At 40.3% G+C, this 25,511-nt stretch overlaps 1 protein-coding gene across 2 annotated transcripts in view; it reads left to right on the top strand.

The window, feature by feature from the left end:
• Window positions 1-25,511, top strand: part of LOC147013193 (late secretory pathway protein AVL9 homolog) — a 75,506-nt gene that overhangs the window by 35,897 nt on the left and 14,098 nt on the right. For both annotated transcript variants that reach the window (XR_015051420.1, XM_085855785.1), the window contains exons 7-13: window positions 11,851-11,891; window positions 13,633-13,671; window positions 13,839-13,908; window positions 16,728-17,188; window positions 18,520-18,654; window positions 19,069-19,291; window positions 21,742-21,859. Coding sequence is in view for 1 of the 2 variants with exons in the window: in XM_085855785.1 (XP_085711911.1) it covers window positions 11,851-11,891; window positions 13,633-13,671; window positions 13,839-13,908; window positions 16,728-17,188; window positions 18,520-18,654; window positions 19,069-19,291; window positions 21,742-21,859 (1,087 nt within the window). In the remaining variant the exon portion in view is untranslated. The remainder of the gene's footprint in view (window positions 1-11,850; window positions 11,892-13,632; window positions 13,672-13,838; window positions 13,909-16,727; window positions 17,189-18,519; window positions 18,655-19,068; window positions 19,292-21,741; window positions 21,860-25,511) is intronic.

Genomic DNA, 25,511 nt, shown 5'->3' with positions numbered 1-25,511 from the left:
TACGAGGAGTACTTGCCACGTGCCAAGTTTCAATTTTTCCCTTGGTGCGGTTTCAGAGATAGAGGTCCAAAGTTTTTCAGTTTTTCCAACATGGCTGCCACACCACATGACGTATGACATCATAATTATCATTAGAACATTCTCCATGAGTGGTCGCTCCTATGGTGAAAATTTCGTCTCTGCAGCAAGTGTTTGCAGAGAAAAACGCTGAAGTTCTGTGTGGACAAACAAACAAACGAACTCAAATGCAATACCCTCTCCTCTGGTAAGAGTAACCAGATAATGATCCAAAACACACTTCCAATATAGTGAAACAGTATTTGGAGAACAAGGTTATAGCTGGCATGCTCCAAGTATTTGAATGGCCACCCCTTCATCCGGACATGAGTCCCATCGTGGCTATGTGGGATTTCATGGAAACTGAGAAGAACAAGAGCAACTGGACTAACCTGACAGAACTGTGGCATGTACCCCAGGATATTTGGTACAATATTCCTGTAAGAGTGTTTCAGTCGTATACAAGAAACATGGGTAAAAGAGTGATACCACTCAAGAAGGCAAAGGGCAGTCACACAAAGTATTGACTGACACCATAAAATGACACTGTACTTATATATTTAAACAGTTTGTTTTGCACGTATTTATAAACACTTAATTTACAATAATAAACACATATGACTGTTATTACTGATAATTTGATGAATTTACCTTGAAGTATGAATATAATTGGAACTAGAACTGCCACTTTATAACTGCTGGCAGTGATGACCGGGTACCCAGTCCGTCCGCCTTTGATACAACATGGGACTTTCTGCAGATGACAGTCGCAAAGTTCCGCATTGAAAGGATAAGCGGTGCCAGAGAAAACATTATTTAATAGTGATACAAACACAGGCCTGCTTCGAGAGGGCGCGGAACAGAGGAGTTACGAACCGGGCAGCACAAAGCATTCAATTTCGTTATTACTGGCTTCCAGATTCAAATAATTAAATAATTCTGGCTCCCAAACCGCATGACCGATCAGATTGAAATTTTAAACTTTTGTTTCGCATGTCACCTGAATTATAAATGTGAAGTTTCGCATATATAGAGGCAGCGGTTCCAGAGTAAACATTAATTAATATTTATCCTTCAATCCAAGATGGCGGCCAAACCATGTGACTTGTGATGTCATAATTTGCACCACGTGTGCAAACACGATGGTGGATGATAACTGCAAATTTTCGCTTCTCCAGGTTAAGCAGTTCCAGAGAAAACATTATTTAATATTTTTCTTAAAACCAACATGGCTGCCAAACCCTGGGCCCGATCCCGTTGAAATTTCAAACCCTCATTCCGCATGAGCGTTCCACCATAAACTTGATGTTTCACATTTATTGATGCAGTAGTTCCAGAGTAAACATTAATTAATATTTTTCCTTCAATCCAATATGGCTGCCAAACGTTGCGTCGTACCTCAAAAGGGGATGAGAACTTTTTATTCGTAATGGAGAGGCGGTCATAGTGGTGGAGTTTCGCCTGGATCTGTTCAGTCGTTTCAGAGAAAAAGACGTTTTAAGATATTATTTTTCAATCCAAGATGGCTGACGAACCATGTGACCTATGACATCACAAGTTTAAATTCTGCTTACAACTGGGTATTAGAACACGTATGTGAAGTTTCGTGTTAATCGGTAAAGGTGCGTTTTTCTATCCAAGATGGCCGCCAAACCATGTGACGTGTGACATCATAATTTTTACCACGCGTGCACACACGATGGTAGATGATAATTGCAAACTTTCGATTCGTTTGGTTAAGCGGTTCCAGAGAAAACATTATTTAATATTTTTCTTAAATCCAAGATGGCGGCCAAACCGTGTGACTTATCAATTCGAAATTAACAAACTTATATCGCCTACATGTCCCGAATATAATTCTGAAATCTGCCCTTCATCCGACCAGCGCTTATTGAGAAGAAGATGTTTGAAGGTTTTAGGGTTTTTTCAAGATGGCCGCCAAACCATGTGACCGATCAAGAAGAAATTAACAAACTTGAGAAAGGACCTCATGGAGAATATATGTGTTAAGTTTCGTCTTGATCTGTCTTGCCCTTCTGGAGAAGAAGATTTTTAAAATTTATTCATTTTCAATTCAAGATGGCTGCCGAACCTTGTGACCTATGATATCATAAATTTAAATTCTGCTTTCCATCGTCGACACGAACAAGTGTGTGAAGTTTCGTGTAAATCGGATCAAGTCTATTTTTCTATCCAAGATGGCCGCCAAACCATGTGACTTCTGATGTAAAACATTTTTACCGTGAATGCAGACTTGAGTGAGGAAGGCACTTGCAAATTTTCGCTTCGATGGCTTATGAAATACCAGAGAAAACATTATTTAATATTTTTCTTAAATCCAATATGGCGGCCAAACCATGTGACCTATCACTTCGAAATTAACAAACTTGCATCGCATACATGTCACGAATATAGTTCTGAAATCTCGACTTCATTGGACCAGCGCTTCTGGAGAAGAAGATGTTTGAAGGTTTTAGAGTTTTTTCAAGATGGCCGCCAAACCATGTGACCGATCAAGAAGAAATTAACAAACTTGAGAAAGGACTTCATGGGGAATATATTTGTGAAGTTTCGTCTTAATCTGTCTTGCCCTTCTGGAGAAGAAGATTTTTAAAATTTATTCATTTTCAATCCAAGATGGCTGCCGAACCTTGTGACCGAGGATATCATAAATTTAAATTCTGCTTTCCATCATCGACCCGAACAAGTTTGTGAAGTTTCGTGTAAATCGGATAAGGTCAATTTTTCTATCCAAGATGGCCGCCAAACCATGTGACTTCTGAGGTAAAATTTTTTTACCATGTATGCAGACTTGAGGGAGGAAGGCACTTGCAAATTTTTGCTTCGATGGCTTATGAAATTCCAGAGAAAACATTATTTAATATTTTTCTTAAATCCAACATGGCGGCCAAACCATGTGACCTATCACTTCGAAATTAACAAACTTGCATCGCATACATGTCACGAATATAGTTCTGAAATCTCTACTTCATTGGACCAGCGCTTCTGGAGAAGATGTTTGAAGGTTTTAGGGTTTTTTCAAGATGGCCGCCAAACCATGTGACGTATCAACAACAAATTAACAAACTTGAAAGAGGACCTCAGGGGGAATGTACCTGTAAAGTTTCGCCTTAATCTGCCTAGCCCTTCTGGAGAAGAAGATTTTTTTAAAAAAACACTAAAAAACAAGATGGCGGCCGAATTACGTCATCGATGACGTCAAAAAAAACATTTTTGACGATGAATTTTGGTGTAGATTACGCTCAGAATTTTTCAGATTTTTCCTATATGGCGTTCTACTTGACGAATTTTCACCGGTATATCGCTTCACCTATGACGTCACGAAAAATCACACGTGTTCCCCATAGGGAGCTTAGTAAAATGTATCAAACGAAAAAATTTTCCATTGCACGGTTTCCGAGATACAGATGTCCAAAGTTTATCGCTTTTTTCAAGATGGCGACCGTACCACGTGACCAATGACGTCATAATTATAACGTCATTGTGCTATCAAAAAAGATACATACTATGGTGAAAATTTCCTGTCGATCGGACTTAGTGTTCCAGAGAAAATGATTTTTAAAGCGAAAAAGGGTGCAAAATGCCGGCGGAAAAATAATAATAATAATAACTAGAACTGCCACTTTATAACTGCTGGCAGTGATGACCGGGTACCCAGACGTGTCGGCCTTTGATACAACATGGGACTTTCTGCAGATGACAGTCGCAAAGTTTTGCATTGAAAGGATAAGCGGTGCCAGAGAAAACATTATTTAATAGTGATACAAACACAGGCCTGCTTCGAGACGGCACGGAACAGATGAGTTACGAACCGGGCAGCACAAAGCATTCAATTTCGTTATTACTGGCTTCCAGATTCAAATAATTAAATAATTCTGGCTCCCAAACCGCGTGACCGATCAGGTTGAAATTTTAAACTTTTATTTCGCATGTCACCTGAATTATAAATCTGAAGTTTCGCATATATAGAGGCAGCGGTTCCAGAGTAAACATTAATTAATATTTATCCTTCAATCCAAGATGGCGGCCAAACCATGTGACTTGTGATGTCATAATTTGCACCACGTGTGCAAACACGATGGTGGATGATAACTGCAAATTTTCGCTTCTCCAGGTTAAGCAGTTCCAGAGAAAACATTATTTAATATTTTTCTTAAAACCAACATGGCTGCCAAACCCTGGGCCCGATCGCGTTGAAATTTCAAACCCTCATTCCGCATGAGCGTTCCACCATAAACTTGATGTTTCACATTTATTGATGCAGTAGTTCCAGAGTAAACATTAATTAATATTTTTCCTTCAATCCAATATGGCTGCCAAACGTTGCATCTTACCTCAAAAGGGGGTGGGAACTTTTTATTCGTCATGGAGAGGCGGTCATAGTGGTGGAGTTTCGCCTGGATCTGTTCAGCCGTTTCAGAGAAAAAGACGTTTGAAGATATTGTTTTTCAATCCAAGATGGCTGACGAACCATGTGACCTATGACATCAGAAATGTATATTCTGCTTCCAACTGGGTATTGGAACACGTACGTGAAGTTTCGTGTTAATCGGTAAAGGTGCGTTTTCAATCCAAGATGGCCGCCAAACCATGTGACGTGTGACATCATAATTTTTACCAAGCGTGCATACTGCCTGCTAGATGATAATTACAAATTTTCGATTCGTTTGGTTAAGCGGTTCCAGAGAAAACATTATTTAATATTTTTCTGAAATCCAAGATGGCGGCCAAACCATGTGACTTATCAATTCGAAATTAACAAACTTATATCGCCTTCCTGTCCCGAATATAGTTCTGAAATCTCCCCTTCATTGGGCCAACGCTTCTGGAGAAGAAGATGTTTGAAGGTTTTCGGGTTTTTTCAAGATGGCCGCCAAACCATGTGACCGATCAAAAACAAATTAACAAACTTGAGAAAGGACCTCATGGGGAATATATCTGTGAAGTTTCGTCTTCATCTGTCTTGCCCTTCTGGAGAAGAAGATTTTTAAAATTTATTCATTTTCAATCCAAGATGGCTGCCGAACCTTGTGACCGAGGATATCATGAATTTAAATTCTGCTTTCCATCGTCGACCCGAACAAGTGTGTGAAGTTTTGTGTAAATCGGATAAAGTCTATTTTTCTATCCAAGATGGCCGCCAAACCATGTGACTTCTGAGGTAAAAATTTTTACCATGTATGCAGACTTGAGCGAGGAAGGCACTTGCAAATTTTCGCTTCGATGGCTTATGAAATACCAGAGAAAACATTATTTAATATTTTTCTTAAATCCAACATGGCGGCCAAACCATGTGACCTATCACTTTGCAATTAACAAACTTGCATCGCATACATATCCCGAATATAGTTGTGAAATCTCGCCTTCATGGGACCAGCGCTTCTGGAGAAGAAGATGTTTGAAGGTTTTAGGGTTTTTTCAAGATGGCCGCCAAACCATGTGACGTATCAACAACAAATTAACAAACTTGAAAGAGGACCTCAGGGGGAATGTGCGTGTAAAGTTTCGCCTTAATCTGCATAGCCGTTCTGGAGAAGAAGATTTTAAAAAAAAAACACTAAAAAACAAGATGGCGGCCGAATTACGTCATCGATGACGTCAAAAAAAACATTTTCGTCAGTGATTTTTGGCGTAGATGATGCTCAGAATTTTTCAGATTTTTCCCATATGGCGTTCTACTTGACGAATTTTCACCGGTATATCGCTTCACCTATGACGTCACGAAAAATCACACGTGTTCCCCATAGGGAGCTTAGTAAAATGTATCAAACGAAAATTTTTTCCATTGCACGGTTTCCGAGATACAGATGTCCAAAGTTTATCGCTTTTTTCAAGATGGCGACCGTACCACGTGACCAATGACGTCATAATTATAACGTGATTGTGCTATCAAAAAAGATACATACTATGGTGAAAATTTCCTGTCGATCGGACTTAGTGTTCCAGAGAAAATGATTTTTAAAGCGAAAAAGGGTGCAAAATGCCGGCGGAAGAATAATAATAATAATGCGTAATAATAAACAGAAGAAAAACAATAGGGTACCCTGTACTCACAGGGTACCCTAATAACTAGAACTGCCACTTTATAACTGCTGGCAGTGATGACCGGGTACCCAGTCCGTCCGCCTTTGACACAACTGACACAACGTGAGACTTAAATCATAGTCGCAAAGTTTCGCATTTATCGGATAAGCGGTGCCAGAGAAAACATTATTTAATGGTGATACAAACACAGGCCTGCTTCGAGACGGCGCGGAACAGACGAGTTACGAACCGGGCAGCACAAAGCGTTCAATTTCCTTATTACTGGCGACCAGATTCAAATAATTAAATAATTCTGGCTGCCAAACCACACGGCCGATCAGGTTGAAATTTTAAACTTTTGTTTCACATGTAGCCTAAATTATAAATATGAAGTTTCACATATATAGAAGTAGTGGTTCCAGAGTAAACATGAATTAATATTTATCCTTCAATCTAAGATGGCGGCCAAACCATGTGACTTGTGACCTCATAATTTTTACCATGTATGCAGATATCATGGAGGATGACAGACGCAAATTTTCGCTTCGATAGGTTAAGCAGTTCCAGAGAAAACATTATTTAATATTTTTCTTAAATTCAACATGGCTGCCAAACCATGTGACCTATCAATTAGAAATTAACAAACTTGTATTCCCTACTCATGTGCAATAGGGGTGTGAAGTTTCCCCTTGATCAGATCAGGTGTTCTGGAGAAGAAGATGTTTGAAGGTTTTAAGGTAAATTCAAGATGGCCGCCAAACCATGTGACCGATCAAGAACAAATTAACAAACTTGAGAAAGGACCTCATGGGGAATATATGTGTGAAGTTTCGGCTTAATCTGTCTTGCCTTTCTGGAGAAGAAGATTTTTAAAATTTATTCATTTTCAATCCAAGATGGCTGACGAACCATGTGACCTATGACATCAGAAATTTATATTCTGCTTCCAACTGGGTATTGGAACACGTTTGTAAAGTTTCGTGTTAATCGGTAAAGGTGCGTTTTTCTATCCAAGATGGCCGCCAAACCATGTGACGTGTGATGTCATAATTTTTACCATGCGTGCATACACGATGGTAGATGATAATTAGAAATTTTCGATTCGTTTGGTTCAGCGGTTCCAGAGAAAACATTATTTAATATTTTCTTAAATCCAAGATGGCGGCCAAACCGTCTAACGTATCAATTCGAAATTAACAAACTTATATCGCCTACGTGTCCCGAATATAGTTCTGAAATCTCCCCTTCATCCGACCAGCGCTTCTGGAGAAGAAGATGTTTGAAGGTTTTAGGGTTTTTTCAAGATGGCCGCCGAACCATGTGACCGATCAAGAACAAATTAACAAACTTGAGAAAGGACCTCATGGGGAATATATGTGTGAAGTTTCGTCTTCATCTGTCTTGCCCTTCTGGAGAAGAAGATTTTTAAAATTTATTCATTTTCAATCCAAGATGGCTGCCGAACCTTGTGACCTATGATATCATAAATTTAAATTCTGCTTTCCATCGTCGACCCGAACAAGTGTGTGAAGTTTCGTGTAAATCGGATAAAGTCTATTTTTCTATCCAAGATGGCCGCCAAACCATGTGACTTCTGAGGTAAAAATTTTTTACCATGTATGCAGACTTGAGGGAGGAAGGCACTTGCAAATTTTCGCTTTGATGGCTTATGAAATACCAGAGAAAACATTATTTAATATTTTTCTTAAATCCAACATGGCGGCCAAACCATGTGACCTATCACTTTGAAATTAACAAACTTGCATCGCATACATGTCACGAATATAGTTCTGAAATCTCGCCTTCATTGGACCAGCGCTTCTGGAGAAGAAGATGTTTGAAGGTTTTAAGGTTTTTTCAAGATGGCCGCCAAACCATGTGACGTATCAACAACAAATTAACAAACTTGAAAGAGGACCTCAGGGGGAATGTGCCTGTAAAGTTTCGCCTCAATCTGCACAGCCGTTCTGGAGAAGAAGATTTTTTTTAAAAAACACAAAAAAACAAGATGGCGGCCGAATTACGTCACTGATGACGTCAAAATATTTTTTTCTACGATGAATTTTTGTGTAGATGATGCTCAAGAAATTTCAAATTTTTGCCATGTGGCGTTCTACTTGACGAATTTTTACTGGGATACCTCTTCACTGATGACGTCACGAAAAATCACACGTATACCCGAGAGGGAGCTTGTTCAAATGTATCAAGCGAAATTTTTTTACACTAGAAGGTTTCCGAGATACAGAGGTCCAAAGTTGATCTGTTTTTTCAAGATGGCGCCCGTATCACGTGACCTATGACGTCATAATTATCAATTATGTATGCTATCAAAAAAGATACATATTTGGTGAAAATTTTGTGTCGATTGGTCTTACCATTTCTGAGAAAATGGCATTTAAAGCGAAAAAATTTGGAAATTTTGCAAATTTACGGCGGAAGAATAATAATAATAACTAGAACTGCCACTTTATAACTGCTGGCAGTGATGACCGGGTACCCAGTCCGTCCGCCTTTGATACAACATGGGACTTTCTGCAGATGACAGTCGCAAAGTTCCGCATTGAAAGGATAAGCGGTGCCAGAGAAAACATTATTTAATGGTGATACAAACACAGGCCTGCTTCGAGAGGGCGCGGAACAGACGAGTTGCGAACCGGGCAGCACAAAGCATTCAATTTCGTTAGAACTGGCTTCCAGATTCAAATAATTAAATAATTCTGGCTCCCAAACCGCGTGACCGATCAGGTTGAAATTTTAAACTTTTGTTTCGCATGTCAGATGAATTATAAATGTGAAGTTTCTCATATATAGAGGCAGCCGTTCCAGAGTAAACATTAATTAATATTTATCCTTCAATCCAAGATGGCGGCCAAACCATGTGACTTGTGATGTCATAATTTTCACCACATGTGCAAACACGATGGGAGACTATAAGTGCAAATTTTCGCTTCTCCAGGTTAAGCAGTTCCAGAGAAAACATTATTTAATATTTTTCTTAAAACCAACATGGCTGCCAAACCCTGGGCCCGATCCCGTTGAAATTTCAAACCCTCATTCCGCATGAGCGTTCCACCATAAAGGTGATGTTTCACATTTATTGATGCAGTAGTTCCAGAGTAAACATTAATTAATATTTTTCCTTCAATCCACTATGGCTGCCAAACGTTGCGTCGTACCTCAAAAGGGGGTGAGAACTTTTTATTCGTCATGGAGAGACGGTCATAGTGGTGGAGTTTCGCATGGATCTGTTCAGCCATTTCAGAGAAAAAGATGTTTGAAGATATTGTTTTTCAATCCAAGATGGCTGACGAACCATGAGACCTATGACATCAGAAATTTATATTCTGCTTCCAACTGGGTATTGGAACACGCGCGTGAAGTTTCGTGTTAATCGGTAAAGGTGCGTTTTTCAATCCAAGATGGCCGCCAAATCATGTGACGTGTGACATCATAATTTTTAACAAGCGTGCATACTGCCTGCTAGATGATAATTACAAATTTTCGATTCGTTTGGTTAAGCGGTTCCAGAGAAAACATTATTTAGTATTTTTCTTAAATCCAAGATGGCGGCCAAACCATGTGACTTATCAATTCGAAATTAACAAACTTATATCGCCTTACTCTCCCGAATATAGTTCTGAAATCTCCCCTTCAGTGGACCAGCGCTTCTGGAGAAGAAGATGTTTGAAGGTTTTAGGGTTTTTTCAAGATGGCCGCCAAACCATGTGACCGATCAAGAAGAAATTAACAAACTTGAGAAAGGATCTCATGGGGAATATATCTGTGAAGTTTCGTCTTAATCTGTCTTGCCCTTCTGGAGAAGAAGATTTTTAAAATTTATTCATTTTCAATCCAAGATGGCTGCCGAACCTTGTGACCTATGATATCATAAATTTAAATTCTGCTTTCCATCGTCGACCCGAACAAGTGTGTGAAGTTTCGTGAAAATCGGATAAGGTCTATTTTTCTATCCAAGATGGCCGCCAAACCATGTGACTTCTGAGGTAAAATTTTTTTACCATGTATGCAGACTTGAGGGAGGAAGGCAATTGCAAATTTTCGCTTCGATGGCTTATGAAATACCAGAGAAAACATTATTTAATATTTTTCTTAAATCCAACATGGCGGCCAAACCATGTGACCTATCACTTTGAAATTAACAAACTTGCATCGCATACATGTCCCGAATATAGTTGTGAAATCTCGCCTTCATGGGACCAGCGCTTCTGGAGAAGAAGATGTTTGAAGGTTTTAGGGTTTTTTCAAGATGGCCGCCAAACCATGTGACGTATCAACAACAAATTAACAAACTTGAAAGAGGACATCAGCGGGAATGTACTTGTAAAGTTTCGCCTTAATCTGTCCAGCCCTTCTGGAGAAGAAGATTTTTTTAAAAAACACTAAAAAACAAGATGGCGGCCGAATTACGTCATCGATGACGTCAAGAAAAACATTTTCCGCAGCAATTTTAGGCGTAGATGATGCTCAGAATTTTTCAGATTTTTCCTATATGGCGTTCTACTTGCCGAATTTTCACTGGAATATCGCTTCACCTATGACGTCACGAAAAATGACACGTGTTCCCCATCGGGAGCTTAGTAAAATGTATCAAGCGAAAAAATTTTCCATTGCACGGTTTCCGAGATACAGATGTCCAAAGTTTATCGCTTTTTTCAAGATGGCGACCGTACCACGTGACCAATGACGTCATAATTATAACGTGATTGTGCTATCAAAAAAGATACATACTGTGGTGAAAATTTTGTGTCGATCGGACTTAGTATCCCAGAGAAAATGGTTTTTAAAGCGAAAAAGGGTGCAAAATGCCGGCGGAAAAAGAAAAATAATAATAATAATAATAATAAACAGAAGAAAAACAATAGGGTACCCTGTACTGACAGGGTACCCTAATAATGCGTAATAATAAACAGAAGAAAAACAATAGGGTACCCTGTACTCACAGGGTACCCTAATAATAATAATGCGTAATAATAAACAGAAGAAAAACAATAGGGTACCCTGTACTCACAGGGTACCCTAATAACCCAAACTTTTGCACATTACTATATGTACAGGTAGTGGACAAAAAAATGGAAACGCCAATGTAAAGTCACTTGATAGGGCCCCACGTGCAACCAGTACGGCTTGTATGTACCGTGGCATAGAGTCCACCATCGTCTGCTAATTCTGCAGGAGAGATACTGCACCATTCTTCTGTGAGAAAGTCATTCAACTTACCTGTTTGACGGAAGTGGAAAATGCTGTCTCAGGCGTCGTTCCAGAATATCCCATAAATGCTCTATTGAATTTGAACTGGTGACTGAGAAGCCGATGACATATGGAAAACATTGTGGCTTCATTCATTATCAGTTGGAAATTAATAATGCTCATTCCAACGTGCAGTTTCTGGGCGCTTGGAATCCTCTTGCACGCATGTTTTCATTTCAAAGATACCTCAATTATTATTTTATTTTTTAACCAGGATTCTTTCAAATTCAACATTGCTCGCTTCAAAACTTAACAACTTACTCGGTAACCAAGCTTATTTTGTGTTGCATCATTGTCTGCACATATGAGGCATGCAATTAATGGCTAGCTGCCGTGTCTAGAAAAGGACAAATTACAACATGGCGTTTGTTGTGTCATGATATCGTTGTTCAACAACAGCAGCCAAGAGGGAATGTTGTTCCGACGAGGTGCCCTTGTGTGTTGTGAAGCCGAGATTAATGCATTGTTTTGTTTGTGCAGGGATATCCTCACGTGATTTGGTCCTTAAATTCAAGCAAAAGGTAAACGCTTTCTTGTTCCAATGACCGTCCACTTCGTTGCTAAGTGACTTATGAGTGCGACTGCACTCCTGCTTGCACTCATTTGCTTTGAATTGAAATGTTGTTTTTCTTTCCTTACTTTGTCATTTTATTTTGTTTTAATGAAAGAAAGTCAAATTTCAAACTGGACGTGTTTGTAAGTCTGGTTGTTTTCTTTGACTTTATTTCCTTTTTTAGTTTTTGAAAAGAAATCTCAACATTAAGCCTCAAGTCCTATTCTAACAGGATAACTTACAGCTTTGTGAATGTTGCCATTGTGCTCATGTTGGGTAAAGTTTGTATTTCACATGAATGTCGTTTAAAAAAAAAAAAAAAATTATAACCATATTACAGATTTTACGACTAAGTTACATCTGACTTTAGAAAGTTTCTCCTGCAAAGTTCATGTCTGATGTTGAAATCCAGAAGCTCGAGAAACCTTTTCTTCTCGAAGGCAGAAGGGTGACCACTGGTCCATTTTGATTGGAAAATTAAATTATCTGAGAATAACGACAGTTGTTGAACGTCAAGATTTTGGTCGTTTTTTTTTTAATGCTGTGCCTTTGCAAAACTGTAAGAGTAAAATTTGAAGTTGTTATTGGACCATTTTGTCACTGTAGTCTTGTACCAAGACATTTGATTATGTTGCATACAAAATATAATGGCTTTTTATTTCTCCTTGTGAGAATCATTATACTTTTCTTTCTTATTCCATTTCAATGTTACCTGAAGTTGAATGTGTCTTCATTGTTCAAGTAAGCATGATCCTTTTACCGACCCCAATATCTAAACTGCAACTGGCATGAAAGATTATTGATAACGCGGTACATGTATTTTTAAGCCAAGATATTGATAAATATATAGTCGTTATGGAAACAAATTTCCAAAACAACTTGAATTATGGATAAAACTTGACTCGGTGGCATTGTGGTTAGGCCTTCTGCTCTGAGTCTGGGAGGTCTTCTGTTCAATTCCAACCCTGGTCGAGTCATATCAAAGACTTAAAAATGGGACATGCTTCTTTCATTTCAAGGACAGAGCATGGATAAATCCCATGAGGGGGGGAGGGGGTGTGGTGACATTTCTCCCTAAAATGCCTTGCTGATTGCAGAGAGAAAAGTGTTGCCACGAAATGGTGTCACTGGCACCCATCGTGCTCCAGGAAGTTACCCAAGGTAACTGCTTTGAAGAAAGTTTAATGAGTTACTCAATTCAGTGTGTGACATGCACGTGCATGTCACAGCTCTTCCGTTATCCTTATAAACTGTCAGAAAAAACCCACTTCCCTGTGATGAGGTGAAAGGGATGCAGCTGCAGCTTGACTGGCACTGTGGTGCCAACTCTTTGGCATGAATGGCAATTGCTGCCAAAATGATGCAATAGGCTGTCTATTAAAGGTTACTGTACTACTATGGCCTGGGAGAGGGAAAGGTTCCCAGTAAATTGCAAGTTCCTTCCTCCGTTTCTTATATCGCATTGTTTTATGATTCCATTACCAGAATTGTAAAGGTATGTGGTGGAGTAGGACACAAGCTACTTCAAGAGAAGATTGATGATGAATTAACAACAAACATACTGGACTAACTAAATGAAATTTGTTTAAAAACAAAATCACTCATTTTTGTTGGAGCAGAGAAACTTTGTCTTCAAAATAATTAGGCAAATTGCTTGTAATGCCAGTTATTTTATTAATTCCTCTAAATGGCATTGTTTTGTTTTTCAGGTCCTCGTCCTTTTCAAGCTCATTTTACTGGAAAAGAAAGTAAGTTCTTTTGTGCAATCAAGTACATTCATCGATGATAATAAGTCTGTGCAGAAGAGCAACGGAGTGACGTCATGACACATAGAATGGCAGTTGTTGACTTGAAGAGAAAATAATACAAAAACAAAATTAAAATGATGCATTTACAAGCTTTATTTCCTGCCCAGGTTCTCTTTATTGGTTCGCCGGTGGAGAAGTTGGTTTCACCAATGATGAGCCTTCTGTCTCTTTTTCCAGGTGAACATTGTCATCATTTGCAGTCGTTGAAAGGCTAAACATGTGTGCGTGTGCATATGAGTGCACACAGTACAGACATACACAGACACATACAGACACATCCATGCACATAAACGGACAGATACAGACACTGACAGACATACACAGACACTAACAGACATACTATCACGTCCGAGTAGCCGATAATACGGAATTCCACAAAACCGGGACCTTTCGTCCAAAGGGATGGTCAAAGCGGTGTTTTTAAATGCACTGTGTTCAATTGTTACTCTTCTTTACCATTCCCCAAGGTTGCCCAAATGAGCGAAACGACAGCAAACCCACACAAAAAGCAGATGGCTGAAACATGCTCTTACCTTTTAGAGGTTTTAGTTTTATAATGAAAAGCACAAGGAAGAGGGTCAACAAGCCACTATAATAAATGGAACAACCCAAGCGAGTCAAAAGACACGAAGAGGAGTATAGGATATGCAAACTTGTATACAATGAGGAGAAATAAAAGCTCAAATCCGAACCCACTAGGCACCACAGATCACACTTATACAACAACACAACAATGCAGGTGGGACTTCCCTTTACTCTGGGATCTTTAACTAAGATCCCACCGTGTTTAACAGTGTTTAACTGCGTGGGATCTTTAACTTCTACCAACTAATTCTGTCAGGCATGACACACAGTTTAATGTCCATCCAAGGGGCAGCGCACACTTTGATGAATCGCCCTGCCTGTGAAACACCGGGATGACAGTTTATAGCTGGGCTGAGATGCGATCCCAGGCTAGACAGATTAGAGGAGAGTGTGCATACCTCTAGAGTCGAGAGTGTGGACGATCCTGTCAGCCTCTGCCTCCTATACCTTCAGTTCAACTTGAACAAAGGTTACGCGGGAGCTGTATTCTTCTTCTCCTCCTCCTCCCTTTATAAGGGGAGGTGCCCAATGACACCAATCTTCTGTCCTTCCTTGACCACGATACTCCTTCACTTATTACCTTGCATTCTGCGAAAGGTTATGTTTTGGTCGGCGTGTATTTATTTATTTATTTATTTATTTGTAATCTTGTGATTCGTATAACTCAAAAAGATAGGCAGCTCCGTTTGTCAAGCAGATAAAGATTACATGGTCATTGTCAGTTAAACATTAGTCACCGGGTTGAGGCCTCCAGACTGGAGGTGACACTTTGGTGTAGGGCTTTATGTTCATTGGAGATCGGGGAGTGCTCATCGCGATCCACATATCTCGAGATATATATATATATATATATATATATATATATATATATATATATATATATATATATATATATATATATATATATATATATATATATATATATATATATATATATATATACACACATAGTTTGTGCGAAAGGTTATGTTTTGGTCAGCGTGTATGTATGTATGTGTTTGTTTGTTTGTTTGTTTGTTTGTTTGTTTGTATGTAATCTTGTGATTCGTATAACTCAAAAAGTATTAAACCGAATTGCATGAAATTTGGTGGGATGATTGGTTATTAGCCAGGAAGCATTCGATTAGATTTTGGGATCATTCGGGTCAAAGGTCAAGGTCACGAAAAGGTCAAAATCGTCTTTTTACGATAACACGGTCAATTTTTATTCAATTTGCATGCAACTAACGCCAAAATGTTCAGAATTCAACGCTTCATCTTGTGATATGCAATATGACACAATGACGCCCATACTATTGTTACCGGTTAGGGGTCAAAGGTCAGGGGGGGTCATGACCTTGAAAAATATGCAGTTTTTGTCATAACGCGGTCAATTCTTGTCCGCTTTACATGAACCCAGCACCAAAATGTTCAGAATTCAACGCTTCATCTTGTGATATGCAATATGACACAATAACACCCATACTCTTGTTACCGGTTAGGGGTCAAAGGTCAGGGGGGTCACGACCTTGAAAAATATGCGGTTTTTGTCATAACGCGGTCAATTCTTGTCCGCTTTACATGAACCCAGCACCAAAATGTTCAGAATTTAATGCCCAATCTTGTGACACAATGACGTCATAACACATGTCACCGGTTGGGGTAAAATGTCGGGGGGGGGGGGTCACACCCTTGAAAAATATGCGGTTTTCGGCATAACTCAGTCAATTCTTATTCGATTTGCATGAAACAGCATCAAACGAGATTACCTTCTCTTGTTGAAACGTTGTATTCACCGAGCTTGCGAGTGAAGACTCGCCAAAACGACGCGAGTTGATTGTTGTTTTGTCCGTAGCCCCCGAAAGTCGGGGGGGGGGGTCATGACATTATAGATATGTGGTTTGTGTCATAAGACCATTCATATGAAACCAGTTCCCCACACTCATACCAAGAACAAAAAAAGTAGTAGCGGCGAAGGTATGCGCTCTATGAGTGCCCGTTCCAGTCTTATCAATGTAATGATATCCTTATCATACAGCCTGATCAATGTAAAACTAGATTTGTTAATGTAATATAAAAGTAATTTTGCTCGTCGGTCTGAACAGGAATCTTGAGTTTTATAATGCAATGGGCACCAGGCCCACTTCAGTGTGGATTGCTATTTTTTATTGTTTACCGATTGTTGTTTTTTTCCACACACATAAATGATGTTCCTTTAAAACTGATGAATGGATTTTAGAGTACGCTTTTGAGCGGGCTGATGAATTTTGCGGTTCATTATTGTGAAATGCACACCATATGCATTTATGTGGCATATTGTTAAAATCTTGGCCATTTTACGAATGAAATATTGCCTGATATGTTTGAACGCCTGACTTTCCATGGTGCTGTCCTACTTCCCCTTCCCTGCTCTGCCTGCAAACACTTCACAGGTATTATCGAGTATGGCTTGGCCAAAGCATCAGGATATCGGCCTCGTCTCAGTGTCTCCACCAACAGCAGGCAGTGTAGTACAGATAATACTTCTTCCCCGGTGCCTGTGACTAATGGCAGCAACGAAAGCCCTGGAAGTGAGGCGAGTGTGAGTAGCAGTGATGGACGCACTGACAGCGCAGAGCTGTTGCAACCCCCTGGTAGTGGAGGCACGGGCAGGTTGAGGATCTCTTTGGCCTCTTCCGAGAGTGATTGGGAAACTCTTGAACCAGGCATGCTGGAGATAGAATCTGCTGGTGGGACAACCGGTCCTCCCACACCGGAAGGGGCTCTGGAGGACGATGCCGTGGATGTGGAAACAGATGTTGTGAAGCAGGAAGAAGAAGTGAACCGGAGTGTTGAGATGTTGTCGGGCCTGGAAGAAAATGACCATGGCATGCCTTTGGCGATCTTTACCAAGGCAAGAGCAGTGCTTCAATTTCTCCCACCTTGAGATTTCCTTGTGAATTCGTGTTTGGTGCATTAGCAATTTCCGTTTTTCTTTTCAGAACTTAGAATATGTTTAGTGTTTGCTTTGGAAGCAAATTTACAGCATGTTCTATCTTCTTTTGGTATTTTGGTTATCGGTTTGGATGAGCAACCTCTTCTTATAATAAAACTCTTTGGAATAATTGGAAACCTACTTCCCAATCAAATGAGCAAGTTGACATTTCATTATATAGTGAGTCAAAGTTTTGTTGAACATTAATTTAAATGCCACGCTTTACATACAACTTCATGTATATTTGATGGAAAAAAATTACTTTTAAAGTTTAAAGTAACATGGGTGACAGCAAAGCATATCCTGGTTTGCTAATGATGACAAGTGGGCTAGCAGAATGACCTAGGGTAATGCACACTCATCTCTAAGCTGTCTAGCCTGGGCTCAACTCTCAGCACAGCTATAAACTGTCATCCTGGTGTTTCACAGGCAGGGCGATTAATCATCGTGTACCGTCACTCAGATGGACATTAAACTGGGCATCCCATCTGCCAGCATTACCTGGTGAACATTACAGATCTCGCGGCATCCTTCGCAAAGAGTGGGCATGCTATCTTCAGGCACCCTGAAGAAATTACAAATTCCTGCTCTAACCTACAGGAGACACTGCATCAGTGGCACAACTATGCTTCCAGCAATGATGCAAAACCACAACTGTTTGCTGCATACGAAATACAATGAAATGATGGCAATTCTAATTTCGGCGGATCTGGTCGAGTCTTTAAACTTTGCAGCAAAAATTCGACCGATTGATCTCACATAGTTTCCTGCAGTAGATGCAACTACCTTAACAGGTGTCATGAATCTTGATTGTTCGGATTGTCAAAAGCTTTTCGCAAAAATGCTGATTTGTCGGGAATCATGTACATCGTGCACAAAGAAATTGTGGAATTTCGACCACCTCTACCCATCATGACCTGTGATTCCATTTGTCCCGTATTCCCAGTATTTTGATTGTAATGCCAATTACCATGACCTGGCCTTTACATACTCAGGGTGACCTTAACATGCTCTAAATTGGGCATAATTACCCATATTATGGCAGCCATGCGATTCTTATTTATTAAGGAAAACGCGAAATACCTCCGGTAAACATGAGGCTCGTTAGGCTGGACCCGTGTGGAAAAACTAGCAGAGGAAATGAATCTGCTCACTGGAAAAGTTGTGCATCGTATTGAATCATGTATGTAATCACCAAAGGAAGTACATCTATTCACCTGTTACGTATTGTGTTCCTATGCCTGATGCAGGGCTACCTGTTCATGCCGTACATGGCGTTGCAGCAGCACCACCTGTTGGCAGACGTGTCCATTCGAGGATTTCTCGCCGGTGCCACCAACATCATCTTCAGACAGCAGAGGCACCTGTCTGACGTCATTGTTGATGTGTGCACGTTTTACTTTTATCATTCTGTTCATGCTCATGAGAAGTTTTTGACATGTGTAACAGAAGCATCAAAGGAGAGCATGTGGAAATCGTTCCGAGGATAGTCAAAAACTTTAATACGAGTTGTTTTTTTCTTTTTTTAACAGACGGCTTGGATATTAAACTTGCTGTTATATTTCAGTCCCTAACTTGGTTACAAAAAAAATCATAATTGGGTTTCCAGGTATCAGAACATGCTTCTGCATCCCATGCTCACCCCTGCTGCCCCCCACATTTTGTTTTATGTGCTTTCTGGAGTAAGGATTATCCGAACAAATTGCCAAAAGATTAGTTGCATTTCTTTTGTAACGCTCACTTGTGTCATTGTGGTTATAGTTTGAATGCGCCCAAATTCATCGTGCATCAAACTGCAGGTGGCTACGGCTCAACTCGAGGTACAGGACCCTGAACTACGACGCATCCTGGAACTGAGCACTGCGGATCTTCGATTTACCGACTGGTTGTTGCGTCACGTGTCTGAGCCGGCGAGTGAGGATTTGTTCTTGAATGGAACAGACTGGGAAGGAGGTGACGAGTGGGTTCGCGCACAATTTGCACTGTACATGGACTCGCTGCTCACCAGCACGCTACAGCCTGGTACGTGATGGGCACCCTCATGCCATTGTGTTTGCTTTGTACGATGGTTGGAAATAATCCTGACACCTAAACCATGCCAGTTTTATGAATATAGCCATCGATGATACAGTGTTAGAAACTAAAAAAAACACTTGAGCAGTTTGATTGTGGCTTAATGTCCTGAAATTGTCAGGGGATGTTAGTCCAAACATCATAATTGGCTTTCATATCGAATAGGCCACCTTTGGTCTCAATTACCACTTCATCACATTGTAATGTCGATGTGATAAAACATCATGTAATGTTTGTAACGTTGTGCAGGAGCACAGTGCTTATCCTTGGCTTGATGTTTGACGAACTTTCAAATTAAGTTCATGTGTTAAGGTCTTTTTGTTTTGTCGATTAGGAGACCATCATTCCACTACAAGGACATCTACTGACTTAAAATGCAGGAAAACATCAAAAGGAAGACTGAATTGTGTTGCAAAACTTTTAAACTGTTAAATTTACAGATACATATGTGGCATTATATAAAAACCAGGTTACAGTGCCCTTTTAAATCAAAAACACCATTGTGTTCCATGAAATGAAGCTACTTCCCTTGAAAAGGAAACGTAAGATGGTGAAACACCCTGTAAACACCATAACCGGTATGGTACAGTCTTGAAAATTCCAGAAACTGGCCACACCCCAAACAATTAAAAGTTAGATTTTTTCTTTTTTTTTTTACAAGCCTTGGCTTTCTTGATGACTCAAGTATCAACGTTAAAAAAAAAACAAATGGAACAATACCTGTTGTGCCAACTCGGCTGACCCCTTCCACATCAGGGAATTAACGAAAAGAGAAAGTAAAACATCCGGGTTCACCATATTATCGACCCCAGGAACTGGAGTTACACAAGAACAGTCGTTTTCGTTCAATTTATCATTTAGTAAATCCCAGTTCTGGCAACACTGTACTCTTCTCGCACTGTAGGCATTTCTTCACGGATGTCTACATTGATATCAGTCCAAGCCTTCCCTGCCCACATTCTCCTCCACATTATCACTGTCACTTTGTCATTCCAAAGTACATGAAGTTTGAACATCATTTCGCTCTGCTTGACTGTATTCCTTTTCGAAGGAAAAATCCATTGCTATGGCGAGGTGTGTTCCAATGTGGTGGCTCAGTGTAATGGTCCACTGGCATTGTAAACGTCACTTCTACAAGAACTTCCGCCGGTGTATGGCATTACACAGTACCTCTGAACTGTGTAAACTTCTGCTCTACTCAGCACAATGACAAAAAATACTTTGTGTGCATTTGCATAAAATATATTTAAATATTCAATCAAGTCCATTTATTGCTTGGTTTAATTGGGCTTTAAGGGATAGCCAAGAGAAGCGAAGATGTGTATGCCCTCCCTTGGGTGGATGTTAAACTGAGTTTCCTATCAGCCAGCAGTTTTTGGGGGACATTAAAGGTCCTAAGGTGCCCTTCATGAAGAGTAGGCAAGCTATCGCCGGCACCCTGAACAAATGACAAATTCCTCTGACTGACTTAGTCGAACGTCAGGCCAGGCCATTCGGTTCGTGAAAGATTAGGGCCAAAATCTTTCCCTGGCTGACCCCACGAGAAGGCAGGAATAATTGAGGTCATGTAAGAACAATTATTTCTTCAATGGCACCAATTATCACCATTGCTACTGAAGGTGGACGGAGGTTATATATTCACTCCTGTTTGTTTGGCTGTCTGTTTGTGAGCAGGATATCTCAAAAAGTTTTGGACTGATTTGAATAAAACCTGGTGCACCAGTCGGGTGTGTGAAAAGGACAAATTGATTCGATTTTGGTGAAGATCCAGATCCAGATACTGGAATGTTTTTTTTTTTTTTTTTTAAATGATTCTTCACCATTGAGAGAAAAGGCTACAAACTATATTTAGTACGATATGTCAAAAGGTTGTAGATGAGTTATGACAAAACGAGGTGGATGAGTGGATTAAGTGACAAGAACAAACCAATTAGATTTTGGTTCAGGTCTGGATGCAGATCCAGCCTATTCAGTGGAAAACAAAATGTAAACTGTTCAGCCTGGTGGAGGTATGTGCTCTACCAAGTACTGTTCTAGTTCCCATCTGTAATTCCGGGCTGGGGAAAGTTTTCCAAGTCATAGCTGTGCTGGTCAGGCCTGACTGATTGAAATACAAGACCCTTATTCAAACATGACCAGGTCAACTTTATTTCCACATATTTACAACTTTATTTGCATGTATTTACAAAATATATTGCAGTAAGTTTGAATCGTTTTGCTTATACATTTTATTGTGTACAAATGATTTGCCAGCAATATTGTAGACAATGCCAGGATTTACTCAGAATCAGAAAGCATATTCTGTTGATTTCACACGTTGATTTTAACTGTTCAAGCTGCAAGTGCATGCTTCTCTGCCTTGTGGATTCGGTGCCAACCACCTGTCATCCCATTTTCAGACAATGAACGAATTATTGCAGACTTTGGCATCGGATTTGTGTCGATGTGGCAGAATACGCACAACTACCGTGTGTGGAATGGCAGAGAGCACCCTGGAATGGCTGAAGTCACAGAGGGGTAACGCCTATTTTTTTATGCCTCTGCAAGCATTATGTTTTTGGGTTGTCTGGCTGTGCGTCCGTCCATGCATGCGTGCATAGCGGATTTCCGTTGCAGCGATAACTGGTGAACTGCTGTCGGGATTATGACCAAACTTGGTACAAGTCTGTACTGTTGGACGCTGGCATTCACAGACCTACTATTCGGGGACCCCGCATATTCACCAGTCATATAGTGTGACCTGCTTCTGCATTTGTGTATTAGTGTGTTTTATTTTATTTTATTTTTTAGAACACTTCATGACTGGTCTCCTATGTCCACCGCCACTGATATTAATCCAGCATGGGGATTATTCCACAGAGAACTGTTCTCTCTCATGCACAGATTCATCCTATCTTGTCTTCAATTATCTTACCCATCCTCCCACTCTTGGTACTCTGAATCCTGTGGTGAGGCTGTTGCTTTAAAACAATTTTCATTCTCTTTCTGGAAGGCAAATCTGACCGAAGGCAACCTCAGATCATTCCACAAAGCCCGTAACAAGTGTGCGTCTAGCTTCAGGAGAGCCAGAAAACATCTGTTCGATCTCAAGAATGAGCTTTCAAACTTGTCTCCCTCCTCTAAAACCCAGCGGCACCTTGTCAAGTCGGTTTCTGGTGTATGTTCCTCTTCCATCCCTTTCCTCACTTCAAATGGCTCCACAGCCAACTCCGCACGTGAGAAGGTCGAATGCCTCAATTCTGTGTTTGTTTCAAAATCTTGTCCCCCTAACCCTCCCTCTCTTTACCCATCCTTCCCAGTTAAACCCAATTGCTCCTGAATTCTGTGCCTTTTGCACCTGAAAAGGGGGAAAAGTTTCTGGCAACCCTCGACTGACTGTAACTGGACCGGACGGCATCAGCTCACGTGTCCTGAAAACCTGCTCTGCTGCTCTTGCGCTTCCTCTCTGCCCTTTTTCACCCTGTCATTTACCATAAGTCATCTTCAATCTGCTTGGAAATCAACCAACATCACAGCTTTACACAATTTTTTTTTTGCAAAAATGGATCCATTGAACTACAGCCCAATTAGCTTACTTCCAATCATCAGCAAGGTCATGGAATCCATCATCACAGTTGACATAAAATCATTCCTCTTCTTCAACAGCCTCATCTCAGATCATCAATTTGGAATCAGACCTGGTCACTCTACCTTGGACATGCTGCTTCCACTCTCCCAACAATGGTGGAGGCCCTCAATATCAGGCATGAGATCAGGGCCCTCTCTCTGGACATATCTCGAGCTTTTGATACAGTCTGGCATCCTGCCTTGCTCTCCAAACTGTCTGCCTTTGGAAACCAAGACCAACTCCACTCTTGGATGGCTGACATCCTCCACTCTCGTAGACAACTTGTGGCACTCAACAGAACCCTTTCATCTCATCTCTGTCAAGGCTGGAGTACCCCAAGACAGTATTTTAGGTCCCATATTATTCCTAATCTTCATCAGTGATCTCATTGACTCTCTTCAAAGTCCTCTTTATCTCATTGCTGATGACTCTACTCTCTGCCATGAGATCTCTCATCCTTCTGACAGACAGGCAGTAGCCTTTTCCCTCACCTCAGACCTTGACAAAAATCACAAACTGTTCAAACACAATTTTGCTTATGTATCCATCTTGTCCACTACTTGCGTTCTTCCCTACCTCAATCGTTACCTGCATCCCTTGTTTGTCCATCTCTGTCTACTTTCTCCCTCCACTCTGCTGTTGGTTTTTCCCCTTTCTCCTGCTGTTCCCTTTGTTATGTTGTGTCCAGATTTGTTCTGTGTCATCACTCTTCCATGAGCCGAGACCATGTTTAAAAACAACAACAAAAAAACAATAAACCAATGTCACCCGCAGGGTGACCCGTATCTTGCCAAAAGGTGACCACGTGTGACTTCTTTAAGGTCACACTGAGGGGAACAGAGCTGCTATCCACCAGGAGCGACTCCTTGAGGAATACCTGTCTACGAGAGATTCCGATGAGAATCGTTCTAGAGTAACCATGAAAAATATGCGTTTGCCTCATAACGTCACCAAATGACGTCATAATGTCTCAAACTTGACATATCTAGAAAGCACTCATCGAGGTGTTCAATTTGAGGTACTACACGATATGGTTCCTAAAACTTGAAAATTTGACCTTGGGGTCAAATATGTTTGACCTGAGGCGCTAACCACGAAGGTCAAGGCCAATCGCCACCAAAAAATAATCAGCTGAGTGCCAGACCATGAACTATATTCCCATGAAGTTTGAAGACTATCCGATCAAAAAATAAGGGTTTCATCGACTCCCCTGATTTGCGACAGTGACCTTGACCTTCAAAATTTTGTGCACTGAAAGGGACCTCTATAGGCCTCTGATATGCGAAGTTACAAACATTTCCAATGATAACTGTGCTCTGCAGAATTATTTATACGTGATTACAGACAAACAAACAAACAAAAAAAACATACAAGCTGACTAACATATCTTGCAAAAAATTCGTTTTGGCAAGATAACAATGCCCCGACATTTGCGGACCCTGACATTCGTGGCATTTTTCAGGAACGTATACCCCGCGAATGTCGGGGTCCGACAGCACAATGATGCAATTTTGGGTTCAACAGGTAAAAGGTCGTGTGCCCTTTGAAAATCATCTTCAGATTATAAACTCGGGTTCGAAGCATCTGATGTTTTTCTCTTATACCCATCTATTTTCTCTCTTGCACACTCTCTCACGTGACCTTTAATTTTTCATATAACCTTCAATTGAGATCATACGTAACAGTGGGTTGAGGTCTAATGCAGGCAGAGGCATATCTGTTGACATATTCACATCAAATTCTATTTTCTTATCTTGTCCAGGCCAATATGCTGCTGCAATGCAGTTAAATATTCCACTACAGGTATCCCACGTGCCAGCCCTCCAATGTGATGGAACTCATTTTCCATTATTTATTATGCGAAAATTCCACTGTTTCCTAACCCTAATTTTTCGGTCTACTCGGCAAGCCATATGCTTGGTATAACGATGGTTTTAGTTGCAAGTGACATTTTAATATTATTATTTACCTAATAACTAGAGAGATCATAGAACCCAATACTCTGTGCAGTGTTCAAATGTATACAGGAGCGCCTTGTCATTCGTGGGGGGTTACGTTCTTGAAAATCCCCGTGAACCACCAATCCGTGATGGAAAATAAGGTTAGGGACTTCAACTTTATAATTTGACCAAACTGTGCCCTTAATTAACATGTTTGTGCATTGTTTTTGTGCTATTTAGTTTCATGAACAAGAGTTTTAATAAAATAAAATAATTTTTTTTTCTTTAGTTATTAAGATTATGAAACTTAACTTGAACAATAATGATGATAAACTTGATCCAATAATGTGATGGCGAAGTTGATGATGGTGACGATAAAGACTAGTTGATTGAGATGATGGTGATTATAATGTTGGAGGGTTTGAGAGCGCAATTGTGTTGATGGCCCACGTAAAAAAAAAAATATATATATATATATATATAATTATGTATATGCCATTCTGTCTCTGTCTCTGTCCCTCCCCTCCCCCCTCCCCCCACCACACCCCTCCAAGATCTTTTAAGTTATAAACTCCAAACTCGGGGTACAAATACGTGTGTGTGTGTGTGTGTGTGTGTGTGT

Source organism: Eptatretus burgeri, chromosome 14 (genome assembly GCF_056783735.1).
Source record: "Eptatretus burgeri isolate ZD-2024b chromosome 14, Ebu_testis_v1, whole genome shotgun sequence".
NCBI classification, from domain to species: domain Eukaryota; kingdom Metazoa; phylum Chordata; class Myxini; order Myxiniformes; family Myxinidae; genus Eptatretus; species Eptatretus burgeri.
Note: the sequence above shows the minus strand (reverse complement) of the source record. Positions and strands in the feature narration are given on the sequence as shown.